Source organism: Pelecanus crispus, chromosome 10 (assembly GCF_030463565.1).
Source record: "Pelecanus crispus isolate bPelCri1 chromosome 10, bPelCri1.pri, whole genome shotgun sequence".
NCBI classification, from domain to species: Eukaryota; Metazoa; Chordata; class Aves; order Pelecaniformes; family Pelecanidae; genus Pelecanus; species Pelecanus crispus.
In genome coordinates this window covers 9,875,710-9,899,855 of record NC_134652.1, presented here as the reverse complement: position 1 = coordinate 9,899,855, position 24,146 = coordinate 9,875,710, and the positions used below count along the sequence as shown (strand labels likewise).

The 24,146-nt window shown below is 38.2% G+C and overlaps 1 protein-coding gene across 1 annotated transcript in view; it reads left to right on the top strand.

The window, feature by feature from the left end:
• FHIP2A (FHF complex subunit HOOK interacting protein 2A) overlaps positions 1-22,931 on the top strand; it is a 32,200-nt gene extending 9,269 nt beyond the window's left edge. Inside the window, exons 3-17 of the mRNA XM_075717635.1 lie at positions 856-1,025; positions 3,157-3,261; positions 3,611-3,733; positions 8,135-8,428; positions 9,299-9,495; positions 10,661-10,775; positions 10,881-10,957; positions 11,060-11,252; positions 11,742-11,911; positions 12,784-12,927; positions 14,639-14,729; positions 16,460-16,603; positions 20,907-21,047; positions 22,125-22,228; positions 22,324-22,931. Coding sequence (XP_075573750.1) covers positions 856-1,025; positions 3,157-3,261; positions 3,611-3,733; positions 8,135-8,428; positions 9,299-9,495; positions 10,661-10,775; positions 10,881-10,957; positions 11,060-11,252; positions 11,742-11,911; positions 12,784-12,927; positions 14,639-14,729; positions 16,460-16,603; positions 20,907-21,047; positions 22,125-22,228; positions 22,324-22,429 — 2,174 coding nt within the window. The 3' untranslated portion in view covers positions 22,430-22,931. The remainder of the gene's footprint in view (positions 1-855; positions 1,026-3,156; positions 3,262-3,610; positions 3,734-8,134; positions 8,429-9,298; positions 9,496-10,660; positions 10,776-10,880; positions 10,958-11,059; positions 11,253-11,741; positions 11,912-12,783; positions 12,928-14,638; positions 14,730-16,459; positions 16,604-20,906; positions 21,048-22,124; positions 22,229-22,323) is intronic.
• Positions 22,932-24,146: the final 1,215 nt, after the last annotated feature.

Sequence of the window (24,146 nt, the reverse complement as noted above, 5' to 3'; positions counted from 1 at the left end):
TAGAGACCAAAACACCGATAAGGCAGTTTTCCTTTGTGATCTTGTTGCTATTTGCATGCAAGTGACAGTTATGTTTAAATTATTGCATAAGAAGTAGTAACCATTTCCCTAGTGGGATATTTATTCAAGTAGAATTTAGCTGAAAAAAATAAAAAGGAAATCTCTGCGTGTGGACATGTTCTACAACATGTTAATGCCAGCTCCCACTGCCAGTGGCGTAAATCCACAACAGTTTCTTGACTTATGAAATCAGAGTCTTACCCTCTTGCTTCATAAAGTTTGACAGAATGCTATCTTAATGCATAAAGTGTAGAAGACAAATCTAAAAACTTTTGAAGAATAAACAGCATAGAGTTTGGGTTTTCTTTGTTGTTATCATTAGAAAAACCATTTCTTTAGTTATCTAGTTTGTAAAGGAACTGATCAGCTGCAAATTAAGCTCATCTTAGAGGGTGTTTATAGCTTTCAGAATACTATGTGAAGAGTCAAAGAGGAAGTTACCAAGACAGGGTGGACACTAACCGGAAGATTGAGAGTTGAACCTTTCTCTCCCTAAGCTTGGTTTCTGGTTGTAAAAGTTTTCCTTTTTGACTGTGTCATTAATGCATCTTTTGAAATTTGGCATTTCACTTTTTCCCTATTGCAAGATTAGATACCTGCCTAATGCATATTCCAGTCTACATTTCCAGATACGGTTCTGAAAATTTGACTTAAGACATGTTAAAAAACTTACATACTATATATAAGATTCTTTAAATTAGTGGTCTTGTTTTTAAACTTTATATTTGGAACTGAGCTTAAGAAAAGCAAGGACAATATTTTAATTGTTCTTAATTGCACATCTCTTCTATTTAGATGACAAAGCTCCTGTGACTGATACCAACATTCCTTCTCACCTGGAACAGATGTTGGATATTCTAGTTCAAGAAGAAAATGAGAGGGAATCGGGTGAAACAGGACCATGTATGGAATATTTGCTACATCACAAGATTTTGGAGACACTCTACACACTAGGAAAAGCTGATGTATGTACTTAGCAGAGTAGATTATCTTTTGTGTGAGCTCCTAATTGTAGTAGGGACTGAAATTCTACAGTAGACGGTAGTGTGGGACACTGAACTCTAGCAAACAGCTGTTAGCTTACGTTACAAATAACAGTCTTTTACAAGTGTGATCAAAGTGAGACAACCAGTGAGATGCTGACTAGGCAGAACCCTGAGATGTGTTACTTATCACTCTGATAATACTACCTGTGAAGCTAGAAGTAGAAGAAACATTTTTGTTCAGTCTACAATTTTTCTGGCTTCTACAAGACAGCATTATCCTTCTCTCTCCTTTGTTAAGATTCTTGGGTGAAAACTGCTGTATTAAATACAAATTTTGTTTAATTTTCCTGAATGTGATGAGTTGCTCAGAAAGACTTCCTTGACAGAAAGCATTAATTTAAGCCCATCCCCAGACAGCTTTCACATCCGAGTCTTTGGTATGAATGCAGCCCTTGGCAGTGTTGGCTGGTTCTCATGTCTGGTTTGTGGCACAAGTAAAATTAGTTTCGTGGTCTTGGTGTGTTCTTGTTGGTATCTTTCTTGGCAGACTTACAAGCTGAAATATATGGGGTTGGATGGATTACAGTATGAATTAACTTGGGAGCCCTTGTGCTAGAACTTTTTGTATTGTGGTGCAGATGCAGTTAGGAAAGCGTGGTGTGTGCTGTTCCAAGGATAAATGAAGCTCTCCGTGGTTTCATTCTCAGTCAGCCTTTTACATGTTGTCGTGAGTTTTTCATCTGTACAGTTTTACATACACAGGTGATGTAGGGTACTAGCTGTCAGAGGCTTGGATGTTCCTTGCTCTGGAAGGACCAGAGCTCTACAATTCCTGTTAACTATACCGGCTGTCCTACGATCAGGCTAAGATACCTGATGTATTGAAAATACTTGCTCAGAAATACAGCTCGTTCAGTAATGTATAAACTTGGACAAGAAACCAAGATGAAATGGAGACATATGTGAAGCGGGTAATTAGTAGTATGTTTCTAAGAGTTGAGAGGAGTCATTTTGCACTTATGCAAATATGCCTCTACAAGCAATTCTTGTACAGCCTGTCTTTATACTTTGCCACTTGTGAGTTGATACATCTGAAGTAAACACACAGTTCAGTGCTTGCAAGATGTTGCAGAGATCTGTTGCAAAAGAATAATATCCCTTCACAGCAATCGCTTAGACTTATTACATTATTGTAGATGCACCCTGATGGTACACATTTTGCCATTCTTTTCAACAGATTGCTTGACAACTCAGTGATAATGAGGGATTAATCATTTAGGGATAATGACCTCAGAAGGAGAACCAGGTTAGGCAGTTGTCATTCCTGGCTGCTGCCACCCATGCTGTGCAGTGAAACAGATGAGGGAAATGATGTGGGTTAAAATTAACCTATGGAATAACAGCATTTATTAACATGGTAGAACACAGTAGAGTCAGGGGTCATTTGGGTAGAAACAAAGGTACATAAAGGACCACAAGCCATCAGATCTCATGGAGATAGGAAGGGGCTTTCATGTGACATGGTGCACGAGGGACAGTAGAACATGGGTCTGGATGTTACACAGATATGTGTGATTCATATTCTGTTGGATCTCAGGGAAAACAACAGCTTTCTCTTGTCCTGGAACATCTGCGCATTTATAAATACTTTATCTGTCTAAGGTTAATTGCTCATGAATTTAAAAAACCTTTTGTAGACATTAACATGCTTAGAGATCATTGTATGTACTGACTCACTGAATTGCTGGATTTTGTGCCCCAGTACCATAAAAGACAGCTGACTTGTAGCCAATTAATTCAGAGTTAATTATTTTCCCTTGTCACTGTATTGATAGGGAATATTTCCTTGAAAGATTGGTAGAAGACTTCACTAGAGCAATTAACTGAAAGTATGAATAATTTTGAAAGAGAAAACAGTAACGAGATGCAACATTTTTTGTTTTTCTCTGTTAATATCGATAAAAGTAATGTGTTAACAGATGATGATCTTTTTAAAAATACTTTTAAATAAATTATTGCTGTTTAATTAGCCATTTTGAGTGACAAATTTGCATCTGTGTTTCTCTCCGCATTTGTTATATTTTTGTTGTTCATCTGTTTTTTGTCTCAGTGTCCTCCAGGAATGAAACAGCAAGTTTTGGCTTTTTATACGAAACTTCTTGGAAGAATACGGCAACCTCTTCTTCCCCACATAAATGTGCATAGACCAGTGCAGGTACTGTTCAAATTTTAAGTAAACTATATTTTTGTATGACAAGTTTGTCTTACTCTGCTGTAGCTAATGATATCTTTAATTCTTCCATTGTTGAGTGAGCTAAGGAAACTGCTCGAATGCAATATCGGTTTTAACGTATGATGATTAGAGCCTTGAACTGCCACTGCAATGCAAGTCATAAGTAATAAAGAAATCTTGTTCATAGCAATCTAAATCTAGAGCAAATGTTCAAGTCAGTAATCATACATCATTGTAGTATGTGTATAGAAAAAGAATTCAGTCCATCCTTCCTAGATGGAAGCTCTAACTTACTCCCTGTCTTAATTGTTAACTTTTCTTCATGTGACAGAAATTAATCAGGCTATGTGGTGAAGTTCTGGCAACACCAACAGAAAATGAAGAAATTCAGTTTCTCTGTATAGTATGTGCAAAGCTGAAACAGGATCCATACCTGGTCAACTTTTTCCTTGAGGTGAGTAAATCAAATAAAAAATTTCCAGGTATATTTACTGTGTCACTGACAAAATCTAATAGAGAACTGGAGGTATCACATCATGCTTCGTAGCTTAGTTTTCATTCACTCTGTGATTTTTTTTTTTTTTTCCCTGTGATATTAGAAGTTTTGTGGGTTGTGGGTTTGGTTTTTTTTTTTCCCCCCCTTCCAGAGACTTGATACATCTGATTATTTTTACTAGAATTTCATTCAGGGCTCACAAATACACCTGCCTGAGGTCCTTATCCTTTGTAGTGAAAGTGCCTTTAGAGTAGGGATATGAATTGTAATGTAGAACACTGTGTGAGGGAGACCTTGGATTTCTTATGTTGTTTTGTCTTCAGCCCAATAAAGGCTAAGGGACAGATTGCATGGGGCATTGAAAACTTGCAAGTTGCTAAGTGTTCTGCAGGATTGGGCCCTTGTTTGGTAGTGGCACATATGGTCTAGCTGCAGTGCCAGCCTATAATCTACAATATGACATTATTTTCTATCTGTAAGAAAGCCAAATATCTTTACTCCCTCTTCGAACTTAACGTGTGGCATTCATAAAATCAGAGTGGGAGGAGAAAGAATTTCTAGACTGACTTTCTGTTCCCATTTAGGAGCATATAAAAGTTTAATTTATAAAAGTCCATTTAGAAATACATCCTGCTCCCACTTTGATGCTTCCTATGGTGACACAGTATCTATTAAGCATGTGATACACAGGTGAAAAGATGTAGATATAGTGTCCTCCAGGAATATTTTACAAGCTTCCCGCAAACACGATCTGTAACAGCAGGGGCTGTTAAACTGCAAAGATAGATTATTTCCCATTGAGTATATGAATATCACTTACAAGTCAGTAGTAAAGAATCCATCTTGAGTTTATTTTTACCTTAATTAAATTCCATCCTGATTGCCATTGTATCCACTGTAGTTGTACAAGTAGTAGAAATGGTGTAAGGATTGAAAAGTTAGTGTTTAAACATTAGAAGCACTCAGAAGCAAACTACTGGATATATGACATGCAGAATATGGTAGAAGTCCAAACCAGGATTACTTTTAATGTCATTTATGTAAGTTGTGTGGTTTGAAAAGAACCCTCTGAATGACTCATACTCAAATAATGCCCTTGAAATCAAACCTGAGAACCCCAATCATAAGAACCACAAGTGTTTTGTCAGACATTAGTGTTCTTCCCCAAGATAGCAAGATTACAATATTAAAAATCAGACATGGAAAATCAGATGATTCCAAATTTCAGAGAGATCTCTATTTTCACAAAATGCTTGCTATAGAGTTCAGGTAAGCTGAAGAACATTTCTTGTAGCTCCTGTTTCCTTCACAACATTATTCTAAATGTTGTAGACTCAGGCATATGTCTTTACAACTTCTGATAGTTGTTTCCAGATAAGGTATTTGGGGTGCGGAATTGTCCTTTATTAGAATAGAATATGCTGGTTGTTCACATTTGTGCCTCTTAGAGGTGCTGTTGTTGTGACTTGATAGCTGTTCTGACCTTCAAATGCATGAAAGGGTAAATGTACAGAATTCTGTGTGGCATTTATCTCTCAAATTTCCAACACATATAAACTGAAATGCAGATACATCTCTCCAGAGCAGTCTGTTTGTATCTGTTAGTTTTGCTTCCTTCTTTGACTTTTCCTGATCAGTTTCTACAGTATTTTACAAACATAAAAAACTGAGTATGTACAAACCCAGGATTTCCTTTGTATGATTCCATATCACATAGGTTGTTGATAGAATGCTGTTTATATTTCAGTAAAATCTTTCACCTATATTGCTTAACCAATAAGGCTGTATGGCATAACTGTATTTCTCAGGCATGTTACTTTTGTTGTGGAAGTAAGAACTGGAAGAACTGCATTCTACCTTTTTAAACCTTTAAAATCCTTACACTAATTTCATTCTGGCTTTAATTTATTCTTTTCTTTAAACTGAGTTTTCCTTGTTCTTGTGTAGAGAGAAAGAACATACATAGGAATGTTTGACTTATCACTTCTATCTCAGTCATGATTTTATGTGAAACTTGTTACTTCATGTTTTTCCTTATGCGTTTATTCCTTAATTGCCCCATCTCATCTCATCTCATCTCATCCCATCTTATGCGAGATACTCCTTGCAAATGATTGTTCCATGCAAAGGGACACTTGACTCTCCGTGTTTCAATTTCTGCTCTTGAGACCTTCAACAAGTTCTAATGTAGTGTCTGTTAAAAAGTTGTACCTTCATTTCATAAAATGAACAATAGTTTTACTATTCAGTTCTGCCTTCATTACTACAAATTACCAGCGTTATATTTCTCAGAATGAATTAAGTAGAGCTTCTCATTAGCTGTGATATCACTTGATTTTTTCACAGAAGTCTTTTTAAATCTATCTGAACTTAGACGTGGCATCATCCACCACAGATTGTGAAACTCTAATAGTTACATATCACGAAAATATAAAAATGTATTTTTATATTGTCTGCTCTCTGTTGAAGCTGAATTCACTTAGAGGAGTACTTCGTCCAGAAAGCATTGAATATGTGTTTTATGTAACCTTTTCTATTAGGTCATTCAGGATCCTGTTTTACACCTTTACAGGAGGCAGGTGAGCAGCTAAGCTGCAGAATTGCATGATTAGACAATAGGAAGCTTAAATACATGCAAAAACTCTGCCTGTGTGTTGTTCAATGTACAGACTGCTTTGTGTCACCTGCCAATGTAAGAGTAATGAGCTATGGACAAATTTCTAGGGGCATTTATACCTTTATATATGTTTTCATCGATGCCTTAGCTAAACAAACTATGCCCTTTCACATGACAGATGAGTCCAGACATGAGGTAATAGGCCTGTGTAAGATAAAATAAGAATTGTACAAAATATTAACTAATTTTTGAAAAAAGTAGCTTTTCTCTTTGGCAACCCTGCCTGCTGCTTGAGTAGTGCCAGCAACAGTGTGTAATCCAAGCCTGAAATGCAGTTCCATCCCTTAGTTCTGCTTTATGTGCCAGGCTCATCATTGTGATTCAGATATCCCCATGTATTGATAAAATATATGGGAGGATACTGGAAGACTTTAGAAGATTTAGGGATAGACAGATGTGGTTCAGACAGACACATTTTGGTTGCTTTGCAGCCTTATGCATTTCACACTGTAAAAAAACCCCATACATTGAAGGAGTAGTTTTTCTACTGTAGTCAAAAATTGTACTTATTTTATAGCATGCAGTGTGCTGCTTTTACCACTGGGTTGCGTCTCCAGGGAATTGGTTATATGAGCGTATCACAACATTCAGTACAAATTCTCCGCAAAGAATGCACATCAGTCAAGCAAGCGTTCGCAGCAGTTCTCTAGTTTGCTGCCTGAGACTGTCATGTCGTTGGTCCCTGCTGGTTTGTATGTCTAAACGCCATTAACCCCAAATGGTTACTGTTTTAAATTATGAATGCTTGAGATACATTTGTAATAATTTTGGTGTTATCATAGAGGAGGGAAACCATTTGGATTTATAATCTCACTACTGTATTCACTTGAAAAAAATGTCTTGTGCTGAAGTCTAATTTATGGTTCTAATAAAGTATTATTCACCGGTGCTTATGCCAGAAGAACACTGAATTCTTGCCGTGCTGCGAGTTTCTTCTTGGTATCACAGAGCACAAATTTAAATGTCTTTTTATGTGCTGGAGACAGATTTATGGGAAGACAGATGGGTTGCTTTCTTTCAGGCTAAGTAGAGATGCCTTGTAGCTTCCGAGAAGGTTCTCTGTGATCTGTTATAGTATCCAGTGCCCAGTGCTAACTTCTAGTATCTTCTGTCCGCTCAACCTACTCAACTTTTTCTTCATGAGAAACACAACTTGAGAGTACTCTGCTGTCATAAAAGACAGGTTTTTTCCCCTTTCCTGTTGAAGATAAAATCTCCAGAAGTTTAGAATGGGTTTAATTGTATGACTCCCAACTGGAAATAGTGTTTCAGACATTAGATGCATTTGAGGCCTTAACCTAGAAAGGGATGTTTTATAGTATGTGCTACAGTCTAAAGGTGCACTCATAAGGTAAATTAAAAAATTCTGTCAAATAGTGGCCAAATCAAGTGAATATTTGCCTTCAGTGGTGGAAAGAAAAAGATGCCGTCTCTTTGTAAATGGCATATTCAGCCTTGAAGCAAAATGGTACAGGGCTTAAGAGAAATTTAAGCAGATCTAAAAATGTTCTAGGTTTAAAAACTCCCACGTTCCCGCAACCCATTACATTCTACATGGTTACTGTATCCAGCCTCGTAGAGAACTTCTTCAAATGCTGATGCAAAAAATTTGCTTTTAGTGAATTTCTGCTTGAGGACGAACGGTAATTTCAACCGTGTATTTCCAACAAAATGCTTTGCAGAGTAAGTTAAAAGCAATGGCTTCCAAAGGATCAGCAAGTGTAATCACAGAAGACATGCTAAAAGGCCAAGACTTGTTGACAACAGACACAGGACAGCCCGTTCAGCCTGAAGAAATACCTTGTGCTGCTGGAGCGGAGCAAATGGAGAAGGAAGATGACCTCCCACAACAGGCAGATGATTTCTCTTTCAGTCTGGATGAACTAAATGTCACATCATCACCCGAGTCCTCCATTGCTTGTCCAAATCAAGACTATAATTTAGTGAATTCTCTACTAAACCTCACTAGAAGTCCTGTGAGTTGGTTTTTTGTGTTCTGTTTAATGTGATAAAATGAGATAGTTTGGATGCCGCGTCAAGTGGGCAGAGGGAAGCGACTGTGCATATAGGTACACACTGCATTTTAACTCTAAGTAGTGAAATGAGGTTTGTTTTGCAGGCAGTTTTTGTAAATTGGCAATTTTCTTTGCGAATTCAGATTAAAGTAAGAATATTATTTTAGAAAATTAATACTAAGTTTGTTGATGGTAATGTAGGTGGTTTCTGAGCAATTTGTATAGGATGCTGCATGTTTCACAGAAAAGCTACATAGAGTAATCATTAGGTTAAATATACCACAAGAGAATATTTAAGAAACTACTTTCAATTGTACTGACTTAACCAAACCCACTTTTTTTGTAAAGGCACTGGGCTATCTCTAGGGGTTTGATTTCTTTTAAAAACAACTGCTGTATGTCCTATGCAGCCCCATCCTCGAATTCATACTCAGATTCTTTCAGAAAACTTAGAGGAGGGTTGGGTAAGCCTGTAATTGCTACAGTAGTGTTGAGAGCAGAAAACCAAATCTACCAATGTACCTTGTTATTGTTAAGTGATAGTTTACCTTGTCTAATATCATGGTCTTAAGCTGACCTACAGCACTAGTTCTGTCAATCTGAAGGTGGGCAGTTGCATTCTTAGTATTTGACATGGATTCAGGTGAGATTCTTTATTTGGTACTACCCAAATTCAGTAGAAATAAATTGTAATCACTGGAAAGGCAACAAAAATAAATGCATTCACTGACTGGGGGGGAATGGAGAGGTTTTATTTGGGAGATGTTTGCTTCTTGATTTCAAGTGAGCGTCATTCACCCTCTGATTAATTCTTCCATGCCCTTCTGCCAGGACGGCCGGATAGCAGTGAAGGCCTGTGAAGGCCTCATGCTTTTGGTGAGTTTGCCAGAACCAGCAGCTGCCAAGTGCCTGACTCAAAGCACTTGTTTATGTGAATTGTTGACAGACAGGCTGGCCACCCTCTACAAAGCCCTGCCTCAGTCACTGGATCCCTTAGACATTGAAACAGTGGAGGCAATTAACTGGGGGTAAGAACTTTATTTTTGTATTTAATACCCAAGGTGACTTTACGCCCCTCCCTGAAACTAATTTTCTATAGGTAGATAAGATGCATAAAATATTCACACCCCCATGCTAAAGTCTCAAGAGCAGAGCTGAGATCCCAGCTGCAGCATAGTGGTATGACTTCGGGCATCCAATGTACACATGATTTCTGACATGGGGCCCAGTTTGCTGCCAGTCCCTTGCAGAGGTTCCTCAGGGGGCGGGTTTTTCCACTGAATTACATTAGCAATTTGTAGTGGTGTAGCTGCAGTATCAGGTACAAATTATTTTCTTGTTCAGATGTTAAGGATTTAGGAAACATAAATTTTTCACTGTACACAGTGAACACTGTAAGCTGCTGCAGGGGCAGGAAGGGTGTCTTTGATAACAGGCTGTTGTTGCAAAATTTTTGCAGTAAAAAAGAAGAAGGAAAGAGTTACTGCATAACTCAGCATGAAGCAAAAGATACATGCCTGTTATCCTAATTGCTTGCATGTTAGATTCTCAAAACATTTTTCTTCCCCACTCTGCCTTCATTATTATGAACTGCTCGTGATCTTTTAGCACTGAGACAACAAACAGGTATATGCAAAATAGTTACCAAAATTTCTGGTGGTTGGAGTTTGAAGTTAGAAGGGAAAAAACTACAACTTTGAATAGTGGGATAAAGAATTATTGAACTGCTTTACCAAAGAAAGTGGTGAATTTGTTATTCTGTAGAGCCTTTAAATTGGGATACGTGTTTTTTTTCTGAAAGATACAATCAAGTTCAGGTATACACTATGGTTTTGGTGGACTTGACTGATGTCGCTTACAGAGTAGAGAAGAACAATTGCCTTCATTTTATGGTTCTCTGACTACAGGAGTTACTGATTCAGTTTCTGTGGTCTGTGTTTCCTGGGAGGAGAGGCTAGGTGATCAGTTTTCCCTTCTGACTCAAGAAATACTTAACCAAACGGAGGAGTTCTGCTGTACCTACTATGTATCCACTGAAAACCTGCATAATAATAGCACTGCCAGAAAAGCTATTTTAATGTTCACTTCATTGCAAGTAGATCATTAATTATTCTGTTAAGTTCAGTAAGAATAAAATCCAAGAATCTTCAATTACTTGCAGACTAAATAAGTGCTTTTCCCTGTGTTCTCTAGTTTGGATTCCTATAGCCACAAAGAAGATGCATCTGCTTTTCCAGGGAAAAGAGCATTGATTTCGTTTCTTTCATGGTTTGACTACTGTGATCAACTCATCAAAGAAGCACAAAAGGTTTGAAACATTTACAGATGATACAAATATATTCAGCAAGTAAGTAGTTCCAGTTGTTTCTTAGCTTTTGAGTTTGAGACATACCATTTTGTACTTCTGTTTCAGATTGCTGCTGTTGCTATGGCAAAAGCTGTGCGAGAAAGATTTTTCATTGATGTTATGGAACCCCAGCTGATGCAAACGTGAGTAGCATCGTACAAGACACAGCAGAACAGAATCTGAATCAGGCTGATTTTTTTTCAGCTGAAACCCACTACATGTTTGACATGAAATTTTTTGTTCAGTTCAGAGATCGGAATCCTCACATCAACTGCACTATTGCATCGCATTGTGCGTCAAGTGACTTCAGATGTCCTGCTGCAGGAAATAGTTTATTTTATACTTGGAGAACAGAGAGAGCCAGAAACTTTGACAGACATCAACAGACATCCATTGCGACACAGGTTAATTGAACACTGTGATCATATTTCAGACGAGGTGAGAAGTGGTAATGACATAATAATGTCTGCTGGCTAGTTCTGTCTTGCATAGTGTCTGTAAAAACACTACTGTGAGGTCTTTTCCTATTTGTGTCAGCTAACTTTCTTTGCCAAGGAAAAGAGTTCTGACTGCCAGCCCTACAAATTCCCTTTAGAAAATGAAAGTCAAGCTGTTTTTTCCAGCTAGCACGTTGGTACCATTAATAAAGATTCTTTGCTAAATTTGCTTGCCCTCTATGCATATCTAGTTGGGGTGGCTCATCTGTAAGATAGGGCAAAATCGGTTTCTGTAATTGCATTTTAATTCATGCTCTGTTATATGTTGCATCGCTGTTATTTTCCATGTTGTGTCAATTCTGTCATCACATAAGGTATAGTTAACAAGTATAAGTAATTGCAATGTTCTGGGATGTACAGACCAGATATAAGGCAAAAGCATAAGGCAACGGTGCATCAGTTTATTGAATTTTTACTTTTTATGTTGCAGATCAGCATAATGACTTTACGAATGTTTGAGCACCTTTTGCAAAAACCCAATGAGCACATTCTTTATAATTTGGTTCTGAGAAATTTAGAAGAAAGAAACTATATGGAATACAAGCCTCTCTCTCAAGAAGATAAAGATGTGGTAGAGAATGGACAGATTGCAGGAGCAGTGTAAGTTTCTTTTTTAAGGGACGTTTTCACAACAGCTAACTTGGATCCTTATTTTTAGAACAAAACAGGGTTTTTTTCTAGTAAGTGAGCATAGATAGCACTTTGAGTGCTCTGTGTATTAATCTGTATCCATAAAGTGATGCAGAAATTATTATATCAGCAACTTATGGAAATTTTTAGAATAGTAACAGAAAAGCTAAAATGTCAAAAGCCTCTTTGCAGAACAATAGGCACTCAAAGGTCTTCATATATCAATTTACGTACGCATCTACCTAGTTTAAGTCTGTGCATATTTGTATTGTTTTCAGTGAGATTATTCTTGAAGTCAATCAATTGGGTGTCTTGCTTACATTTATATTCTTGGAATAATTTTTTGATGGAAGGACTTTTCTGGGATACTTTACATAAAATCCTTTTAAATACCCTATGTAACTCTTGTAACTCCTTTTTTTACTGATGGAGGGGTAAGGACTAGTCACAGCAGCTATTTTAGGCATCTTAATTTAGGTATTTCTGAGTCATCTGTAATAATCTAATGATTTCCTGGAGTACAACTCTCTCTCATGTAAAAAATGTGGCTAAAGAGTTTAAGTGATTTAATGCAGTCATTTTGTACACCTCTAAAATATCTACTCTCTTGTTCAGATCATGAAGTTATGAGTTTTCTTTAAAACAAAGTTTGTTGGGTATTTGTAAAGGTTGGTATTTCTGCATATTAATTAGGTAAAAAGATGTGCATATGATAGTGTTCTGGAAAACATCCTAGTTGTTCAGAGAAGGAAGATAGAAAGCATGCCTTTTGACCCAGAGATTTTCCTGCCTTCCGTAATGTTCTGTGAATGATTATGTTTTTGTCTAATGTAATCTCACAGAGACCTAGAGGAAGATCCGTTATTTACTGATCTGTCTCCAGATAACACATTGTCAACTCAAGAGTGGCTCAGTGCTTCTCCACCTGTCAGTCCAGAACATCCAAAAAATGATGGGAAGACTGAAGTTCATAAAATTGTAAATAGGTAAGTTGAAACAAACACTTAAAGAAATCTCTGAATGTGTGGGTGTCTGCACATACTGTGCAAATCAAATGTACTCTGTAGTGGATGTTATTCTGTGCCAGCTGGTGAAATGACTCCACAGAAGGAAATTATGTGGCATTTTATCAGAAAGCTACTCCTGAAAGATTAGCGCTTACAGTAAGTAAAACTAATTCAACATAAATGAGAAAAATAGAAGAACTTTACAGCTAATAGTCTAGTTGAATGCTCAGAATTCATGATGAAAGCCTTATTGATTATAAAACTTCCTTTTCTCAAAAATATTTGCTATACTTAAACTGCTGTTACAGGACTTGACCTTTCTGGAGAAGTCTGGGGAGTCTTGCCATAAATGTTTTAGGGGAAAAAACCCTTCAAACTTCCTGAAGTTCCTTAAACACATATATAAAAGTAAATAATTGCCATGCTAGAGATAACCTTCTGTTCCTTGAAAATCAAGGGGCATCTCTGTCACCTGTAACATACCTTTGTGCATGTTAGACGTACTGCAAATTGGATATCACAAAGAGGACAGGCTCTGCTCTAAGCAACTTAGTGATGGTAATTCTCTTAGCAACTAATATTAGGACAAATGCTGTTTGCTCTGTTAATACATGGTAGCAAAGCAGCACTGGTATTTCAGGGCTGACCTATCTACTTATCCAGGAATAATCAAAGGTGTTAGCCAAAGGAAGCAAACAGCCTGAGGACAGTCAGCAGAGAATGGCACAGTCGCTTCTTGCCCTCTTTCTCCCAGTACTGCTCTGTGTAGTTTATGGTGGACATGGTTTGGAGCAAAACCACAAAGAACGCTCACCTGAATTCGCCTTGTGTAATCTCCATCAGTGAATAGAAATGTTTTCAGGATTTACAGTCATTTGCAAATCTGTATTTTTTCAGATAAGATGAACTCCATACAAAAAGTCAGCTACTACATATTTCTGCATATAAATCTTACAGGAGCCTCCAGCAGTTCTTGGAGTGTGGGGAAAGCTGAAATTTGGAAACAGGGTCCGAAGACTGTCAAGAAGTTTTAGTTTTTTATATTTATTTTTTAAAGACAGTTCCTCTCTAATAAGATTCAGAATTTCCTGATGCTTTTTAGGTCATATATTGGTGAAGTAATAAGGACACACAGTATTTACACTACATACCTGGCAAAGGCAATGATATTTGTAATGACATTTCTATGCAAATATTCCTGTATTTTCTTAGGTGTTCATTTTTTATCACAACAAACCATGGTAAATAAAACTGCCTATGCAGTAGGTTAAGAAGAATTTTAACTGTAATTCTCCTTCTCTTTTGGCTCATTTATTCCCCAGTAAATTTTCCATATGCTCTAGTAAGATGGAGCCTGACCTTTAGCAAAGGCTTGACCTGGTTGTGAATATTCCATTTCATCTCCATTCTGTTTGCTAATTCTCAGAAAATGCTTCCACTGAGGCTTTTACCTCTAGTGCTAGATACAAAAGTTCTGAAGTATATATCTTGTTATTACAAACAGTAGTTAGAATAGACATGCTTAAATAGATTTTGTATTCTCTGTTCTTCACATGACGTTATGGTAGAACCTGTGGATTAATTGGCCAGACAATTCAGTATTGTGTACGCTGTTACAGATGATGAGAAAGTATCGATTTGGTGCTCTGTGGATTATAGATATTCATTAATGTATTTTTTTTCTCTTTAGTTTTCTCTGTCTTGTACCTGATGAAGCTAAGTCATCATACCATGTGGAGGGTACAGGTTATGATACTTACCTCAGAGATGCCCACAGACAAGTAAGTCAGTGAAGTCTTCCTTAGTCCTTGAGAATTTGAAATGCTTATGAGAATATACAAATGGTTCTATAAATAGTCCTACTAAATGCATCTTTTGGTAATGGAAGATGGGAAAATTAAATTTTTATTTTCTAATGAAAACTTACCTTTGGCGATCTTTTGACGGTGAATCCACCTTGTATTACTCTAGTGGGAATAATGGATGACATTAAATGCATTCATATTCATATAACAAATATACTGAAAACTGAGCTGCAGATAGATTCTTAATTTGCTTTTGCATTTATCTGCATTCTCTTGGAGAACTGCCTGCCAAGCTGTTTGAAAGGACTAAAGGGAAATTAAAATGCTGCATAGGAGTTATGCAATCTGGGACTTTAAAAAATAAAGGCTTATCACAGGGAATGCGCAGCCTAAGGCATTCAGGTTTGAAGTTGGGAGTTTTGGTAGGTAGGGAAGGCTTTATGACTTACTGTTTTGAAATAAATGCAAGTTTTGTTTTTACAAACATAGTCTAAAGTTTCCTTAGTCAGAGGGCAATCACTCTTTATTTGCAGCTTTCTTATGGAAGCCCTGTGAATCTTCTAGAATAGAAAAATTTATGCAAAGGAGTAGAGCAAGTGAGAGCGCTATATTTAGTAGGTACTTCAAAAATTCCATAACCTCTGAATTATGATATCAGCAGTTTAAGATGGGAAGCTTGGATTTCTCTGGTTTTTATATTGTTTTATCCGTAGTCTCTCCTGAAAAGAAAGGGAATAGAAAACAGAGAATAAGGAAACAAAGGCTGATGTAAAATTCTCCTATGTTCTATTCTTGGATGCCAGAAAACACATATCATCTTTGTATTTCTTTCATGCCTTGGGAAAAAGAGTATTCTGGGAGTTATTAGAGAACAGAATTGGTTTCTGTCACTTCCTGACAATGATATGGCTACTCTTAAAATATTTCCCCCCTAAGAATAGCCCTGCCTATTGCTGTTATTACATCCAAATAGCTGTTCTGCTTCCATATTTCTATTCTTGGAAGCCTGCACAAGTAGGTAAGCTACATGCAGTGAAGAATTTCTGAGTCTGTTTTGTCTCTCTTTTGCTACTGTTTATTCCTCTGTTCCTTATTTTCACTGCTATAACCTGTGCTCCTTTCAAGGTTTAATTACTTGAAAGTGAGACATCAGGCAGCCCACAGCAAATGAGAGGCAGAGGCAGAGGTTGAGAAAGACTGTTATGGGTGATAGGAAACAAAGAGAGGGAAGAGGAAGCCCTGAAGTGCTTTTTTCATTTCTATCTCCTGCACATACACATGCCTTTCCTGTCCTGGGAATTAGGGAGCAATATAGATTGGATAGCAAGATAAGCTACACATAATACAGTGAAAGTGTGGTAAAGTACTGACAACAAGAATGGATATGAATGCAATTTCTGCTTTAGAAGAACCCTGGTCAGGATGTCTGTCGTTAGCTTCGCTTTGTGTTCTGGCCCCAGCTGCTTTTTGGGAGCTCTGTTCTCCACTCATTGTGTTTTTGAAACTACCCTAATAGCATGAATGGCAAGAAGAAAATGAGGTGCCTGCATAGAAACCGATCATGTTTATTTTAGAATGACTGTTCTTTTGGGGCTTAGATTTTTAATGTAGCTACAGATTATGGTTTTAAGGCATATGGATTATTAAAAGGAAAGAATTGGTTTCCATGGAGGTTTGAATCTGGTTTCCTCACTACTTTTTTCTAGTTCCGGGATTATTGTGTCATCTGCTTACGATGGGAGTGGCCTGGATCTCCCAGATCTTTGGAAAAGTGCAATTTAGAAGCACCATTTTTTGAAGGACACTTCTTGAAAGTCCTGTTTGAAAGAATGGGCAGGATTCTTGATCAGGTAAGGAGAAGCAGGTTATGAATTCCATTTCTGATATTTTCATCACTACTGAAGGGCTCATCTCCAAGGTCCCATGGATTCCCATCACTCAGATGTCTATTATAGATCATATTATTATGTAATGTCCCATGTCCTTGGTGCAGGTCTCTGTAGATTGCAGGATGTAATAGTGATCAGCATTCTCAACAAAAGTAGAGAACAAAAACTCTCTTATCTTTGTTACCCGCTTTTTTGTGTGCCATATGTTTTCTTGACCAGAAATGTAATTTAAATCAATGAGTAAGACAAGAGTATCCTTTAAGTAAAAGAAGAGGGTAAGATAGTATGTTAAGAATCCTTCAGCAGTAGCATAACTGATTCTGTTTTCATTTTCTAGCATTTACACTTAGAAAGCGTGTACATTTTTCAGTAAATAAAATACTGTACAGCCACATTTCAGCGAACTTCAATCTGAAGTCGTGTTCTGGAAGCAGTTTACATCACTGTGTAAAATGAAAAGAACTTACTGTATCACTGCTAACATTTCCCCCATTTTTTCAGTTAGAAAAAATGTTATCAGTGCATGGAAAGTTTCTAGAAGGTATCCTTTTCCATCCACAATGTAAAGTATTTCCTTTTCCTGTTTGATTATCTTCAAATAATAAAAGTATAGTTGCCAAGGGCAAACAAATGACAGATGATCTGACTGGCTCCTTGTTCTGAAAAGGAGGTGTGACATGTCAGACCCAGATGAGTACAAAGGAATTTAAAGAAAATTAATTTTCCAGATGTGTGTTTGTTTCTGTATTTAGCCAGCCTGTATGATGTAGTCTTTCTGGGGAGAAGTGAAGTGAAAGCTCAGGGAGATGAAAAGGAGGTTGTCCTGTGTGAAAACTTAATGTTTCTTTGCCTTCTCTAAACTCTGGACTTAAGTTAGTCAAGTCAATGTTGCTGCTTTAGATCAAGAAGATAACTTTTCTTGCCAGTGAAAACGAGCCCTGAAAGTCTGGATTACCCTCCCTGTAATATCAGCTGGAGTTGCTACAGACGCAGTAGTACCAGTTTCAGAAGTTTGAACAATTATTTTCTGTTTTGCATGTGGAACTATCTACAGAATAAACAATTAGCTGTGGTAGTGCCAGATTTCCTGGTCATAAGCAGGACAACAGCCGTTTGAACATATAAATGCATATGAAACATGTCAGGAAGCCAGCACTAGCCTGTAGGTCAGCTCTGTGAGTGTTCAGGGGAGAAGTACCATCTTTTATAATTTATAATAATATAAAAGAAAGCCAAATACTTCCATTGCTATTTTATGTATTCTCAGGGTTTTGCTTCCAGTAAACATGTTCTGTACACTTCGCTAGCTGAAATGGTTATAGATTAGAGTCATGAAGAAAACTGGGCTTCATCAGCTCTTAGGAAAAACAAGCCTCATGCATATGACAACCTCCTCTAAGCAATGACACATAAATTACAAAAAGTAAAGAGCCAAAGTTACATCCCTTGAGAAACACCTGAGTGTCAGATATGTACAATTACAACAAAAGTAGCTTCTGGCATGGAAGCACAGTGCCCATTTTGATATACTGCCTGTCAGCATGACACACAGTTGGGTTAGTCAAGCAAGGTGTTATGACCTGTGGTGTCAAAAGTGGTTCTTGACTCCAGAAGAATTAAAATGAACTGTCTGAATCAGACAGAAGGGGTAAATTCTTATTATATTGTACCAAAACCCTGTCCTAAAACCAAACTGAAATTCCTACGGGTTATTCAGAGTAAAACACATAAATCACATTAAAAAAAACCCAAAACAAAACAACAAAACCTGGGTCCTGTCAATGACAAATTTGACATGATGGGTGCTAATGTCCAGACAAAGTGAAAAATGTTGAAAAGCTTTTAGTGGGGACACAGTACTACTTACAGATTGTGTTCAGTGTCTTTTTTGCTTTGTCACAATACTGTAGGTAGTTCTTGTGGTTTTTTCTGTTTATCAGTAGATATCAGAAAACTTTGCAGAGGTGGTAGGTATCATTAACCTAGCCTCTGACAGAAGATAGCTGAGGCACACAAGTGAAGTAACTTGTTTCAAGGCTGTTCAAATCCAGTACGTCATCTGCTAGACAGTACCTCCTTCCTCCTGTTAATATTACACATTTCTATGGAACGGAATGTTTCCTGAGAGCATTGTAAAAATTTCCTGAACTGCAACTTTGGATGGTTTTAACCTTTTTAGTTATAGGCAATTTTTTTAGGATGTTACCTGATATAAGGCTGTGTTACTGAGTCTGCTGGCATATGGACATAAATAAAAGCTCTGTGTGAAGAAGCAGCTTTCCCTAATGCTCTCAATTAGTTCAAATCGCAACAGCAATCTGTCTGAACAATGCAGCACGTGTTACTACTTTGTTTCCTTCTCTTCTTGCGAATACCAGATAATGCTCATGGCTTCAAAGCTTCCTAATGAATTGACTGACTTGGACAACTCTAAAGACCTTCTCCTACAGTTCAGCTCTACCGTTCAGCTAGGTAGACAGTGGAATGGATTTATGGAAGGAATTTGTGTCTGTCTGCAGAATAGCTTTTCCACAATAGCTCAAAATGTAGTGATCTCTTTTACCTATAACATCTCTGGCCCAGGGTCTGAAAGCTTCATTTCTTAGAAGATTGGGATGAATCTCTTGCTGGAATATAAAGTACAAAAATAGCTGCTACTGACTGGGAGAAATAAGTGCTTTCACTTGTTCAAAAGATCGGTAAGACAACTCCCTTCGCAATGCAACAGTGTGTGGTAATGAATTCAGGAATAAGGTACCTAAGTATTAGTTAGGTGTCCACATCTAGTCAGTAGAAATTTCGTCAGAATGGCCCCGGTAGTCTCTGGAGCTGTTAGACTGGACTCAGTTGCCTGGACCGAGGTGTCTCTTGCCATTTTTGTGATGCCCAAGATATTCCCACAAGCTTGCGGTTACAACACGCATCTTGCAGGATCCGCCCTCTGTGGAACCATCAAGAGACCAGCAGATACTCTTGACCATCTGAGATGGCATGAGACGTTTGTGTGTAGGCAAGGGTATCAAGTGTCAGATCTCTGTTGAGTAGGCTAATACGAGCTTAGAATTGTAGACATATCTAAATATATCTCTCTTAATCTGAAGATGAATTCTTCCAAACCTTACAGTCTGGGAAAGGGAAGAATCTGTTCTCTGATTCTTCAGTGGGATGCTAACTTGAGAGCATAAAGATCATAATTTGAGGCCATGAAATCATTCTCGTCTAGATGTGGTTATGCCACTGAGGATGTTACTGCCAATATGCAGTCAAAGAGATTGAATGAGGACCCTGTAATCCACTTCAGGTAAAATCAACAAGGTTAAGTTAAATCATCTGGGTGTTGGTGATATCTTCAGACTGGCATAGGGGTGTGCCAAGGGAATGTCTGTCCATCTCTTGTCAATGTAGTCTGTTCCACCACTGAATGGATGGAAGGAAATTCCACTAGTTTGCAAATTTGGAGCTGAATTAAAATGTCAGCTTGTTTTCACTGTGATGAGAAAATCAAAGATGGGGAAAAAAAGTACTTGGAACATAAAGAAGCTTCCGTTTTATGGAAATGAGTTTCTCACTGGAATGGTAAAATCCTTTAAGCTAGGCACTGTTTGTTTCCTAGAAAGTGAGGTACTATTTTTTTCCTTATGACTGATTAGCATCTTCCAGCATCTGACACTGTTGCCTCTCCCATTTAGTTGATTTGGGGAAAGGAGGTAGAGAAGCACCTCAGGATTTCATGCTGCTTTGCCAGCCTAAGACTGTCTCATCTCCCGTAGCATGCTGCCACAAGATGACCAAGGCTTCTGCAATGTTTTTTTCCAAGAAAAAAGAAAGTAGAAGAAGAGAAATACCATATTAGCCATAAATATGGATTTGTCTCTCTCAATTTCCTGAGCTCATATACTTTACAGTTATCCAGGAGAAGCAAGCAGATGTTTAATCTAGGCTGACTGTATGCTATTTGTTTAGCTACTGAGCTGAAGAAACATTTTACAGGAAGGGGATTTACCCTACAATAAACAAGTGTGCAAAAGCTTCAAGTGGTTGTAGCAGTTAGTTATACAGATAATAACATCTAATACCTAACTGTTGTATTTGCATCGCTCCTGTTGTGGAAAGCAGAGGTTTTGGACCTGTCTTCTAATCTAACTTTTTATCTTTATATATTCATAACCTTGTGTATAAGGTTCTAGTAGTTAAATAACCACTGGCTGGATGAAAAGAAGCCAGCATGAAAATAACTAAGCACTGTGTTTTCCTTTTTTTGCAGCCCTATGATGTAAATTTACAAGTTACGTCAGTGTTGTCCAAACTGTCCTTGTTTCCCCATCCTCATATACATGAATACCTTTTGGATCCTTATGTAAACCTAGCTTCTGGCTGCAGGTCTCTTTTCTCTGTTATTGTCAGGGTAAGTAAACACACAGCTAATATTTACATATGGCTACACAGCAGCGATATGTTTAGTAACTTTGTAGTTAGTGGTAGTAGTTGCTGGCTAGTTTAAGTTGGCAAATGGCTTCTCACTGAAAATAGATACTTAATGTTCTTGATTTGAAAATCAGAACTACGGATTTTCTACCCAAACCATTGGAAAATGTATTTCCCAGCATTTATTTTCATTCTGCATGTCTTGAAAATTGTTTGTTTGCTTAGTCTCATTGTGTAGATGCAAAATATCCCCTCTGGCCACGATGTTGCTTTAAAGTGGACTAGGTCACATTGTTGTCACTTGCAAGCAACGTCAGGTAGTGCTGTAAGAACAGGCCAAGTACAGGTTTGCACCTGAATGGGAAAGAGGTGGCTTGGATTCACACACAGGCAAAAGACACTCCTGAATACCCTGTGCCTGGATGTATATCTCTGCTCATCCTCTTTTTTTTCCTGATGGAGGCTGTTATTGACAATGACGTCCTGGATTTTTCGAAAGTCCCCATCCTTTCCCTCTGTGATTCCATCTCTTCCTGCCAGACCTGCATCCTAGAAGTGCTGGCTGGGTGCCTGTCACACTGCAGTCTTCTCAGTCAGAGATCCCTCGCCTACCCCACGCACCAGCTGTTATTAAGCTGGTCAGGAGCCTACTAATGGTGCTTGCCCAATACTAACGGAGGGCTTCGCTCCCTTTTTCCGAGTAGCCCTCCCCATTTCAAAATATAATCTTCATTCTTTCCCCTTGTGCTTTCCCTAAACCCAGGAATTTACCGGTCAATTGCCTACATCAACACTTACTAAGACAAATTAATCATTGACATATTTAAGTAATGCCATTTGTGGCAACAGCAAGTAAGGCTCAGGAGTTCCTGTCCTTTTGTATCTCTACTTTCTGCACCCACTCACCCTTTTGAGGGGCACACCATGTTGTTTTGCGAGCCTGTGAGGATGCTGAAGTGGGTCTGCATCCTGGGCACTGAAGGCTGCCATTTAACTTTGCTGCCAGGCACTCTGCAAAGGTGTTAATTTTGCATGTTGATGGCATTGTGCTTCACAGGTCGTTGGGGACCTCATGGTTAGAATCCAGCGCATCCCAGATTTCACTCCCAAACTTCTGCTGGTCAGAAAACGCCTGCTGGGCTTGGAGCCGGAAGGGCCCATGTGAGTAAATACATTCCATGTTCTCTAAGGCCCATGGCTGTTTTTTGTGTGTGCCAGTCCTGATTCTCTGCTGATTTTTTTTCTCTGCTTCTCAGCATTGACCACATGACATTACTAGAGGGCGTGATTGTGCTGGAAGAATTCTGCAAAGAGCTGGCAGCGATTGCGTTTGTGAAGTATCATGCTTCATCTACACCATAAGCAGCCTTGATGAGTAGCCAGGCTGTAAAACCACCTAGCCTGTTTCAGCCGAAAAGACTGTTGACAACACCCGGATAAGAAGAGGTGGTGCCTCCTGGCAAAGTGTGAGCTGACATTTGGCAAAATTGGAAGACAAATTACTTTCACCAGATGTTGACATTGCAAGAGGGAGGTATTCAAATGCCACGATTGAAGGCATTTTGGGAGAAACCAATACATAGCATTTCTAGCCACTGTGTGAAGAGCTGCAAAAGCTGCATGAAGAACCACAGACATCAGACCTTGGTTATTCTGTTATGACGATGTTTAGAGAGTTGGGTCTTTTGTATGTTCTGGGGCTCACATGCACCAATTCGCTTTTTGTGACCATATTACTTTTAAAAAGCAAATTAATTTTTTAACATTTTTATGTCTTAATTCTTCTTCTTTTCACTTGGATATGTGAAAGGAAATAACAACTATAGTTGCAATGTATATTCTTAAAAATGGAGAGGTTCAAAAAATCCACCAATCCGTATACAGTGGGATATATTAATGAGGGATCATTTTTGTTTGGTGAATCTTAAAGACAACTCTGAGCTTGATTCTCCAATGGATTACTCCAAGAGATATATCAGTATAAAATCAATACTAATGGAATGAATCCCGATTCAGCATCACATCCGTAACAAATATATCTGAAGTGTACATGTTTCTAGCATGTTTGTCTCTGTCATTCCAAGTGATTGCTCTTCAGGTTATCTGTGTAACTAGATTTGCTTTAGGTTTTTGCATGTGAACTCTAGTTGCTTGACTCATGTCACTTTACAGGGAAGTTAACTATAGGTCACTAGTAGTTGTAGCTGAAACAGTATTTTTAATTTCTTTTAAATTGGTATTTAGCCTGAATTGGTTTAAGAATCTTTTGTGCCTTGAAAATTGGCAGCATAAACATTCTGTCATTTTTAGAAATGTTTTTATTGCTTATCTAACCATAGCAGTAGTGCCCAGCAAAAGATTGACTGATGCCAGTTCAGTTAAAGGGTCGATACCATACATAGGACCAAAATTTATGCCTTCTTTTCATAGTGCTGGGATGCAGAAATGTCTCTCAGTGAATCTTTTTCAATACGGATGCTATCAGCCAGGGCAGCCATTTGCATTGCAAGTGGAGGGCCATTCGGACTTCAGCGTGCTTTGCTTCTATTTCTCTAGCGTGATGGCAGCCTGCGCTTCAGTTCTTCCTGCTCACGGCCACATCTGTGCTGGCAGGTTCGGGTGGCCGTGCTTTAACCTTCGAGTCACACTGAGTGACTTGGATGAGAGACCTGTCCCGCTCTCCGCGCAGGCGTGTAGTACCTCTTTCCCCTCCTACGAGCATAATAGCATAGGCAGGCAAGGTAGAGTTTAGCTACTCGTGTTTACATTCTATTTCTTTGTTTGTCTTTCCTACTATCCTGTTTGCACAGCTAATGCCCATTTCAGATGTGGTTGCTCATACACAAATATGGACTAATTTACTCAGTCACTAGGATTTTTCTGGATTTACATGCCTGTACCTAGAATCAGATTCTGCTCTGAATCCATGCCTTTTGAGGTCGTCTTTTTTAATATTTATGGAACCTGGATGCTGAAAGGCCTTTTAAGTTAGCAGGTTAATTAGAACAGTGTCACAGTTAATGGGCTAAATTTATTCTTGTCACAACAGTGAAGAGGGTCCTGCTGTAAAAGCCTCCAG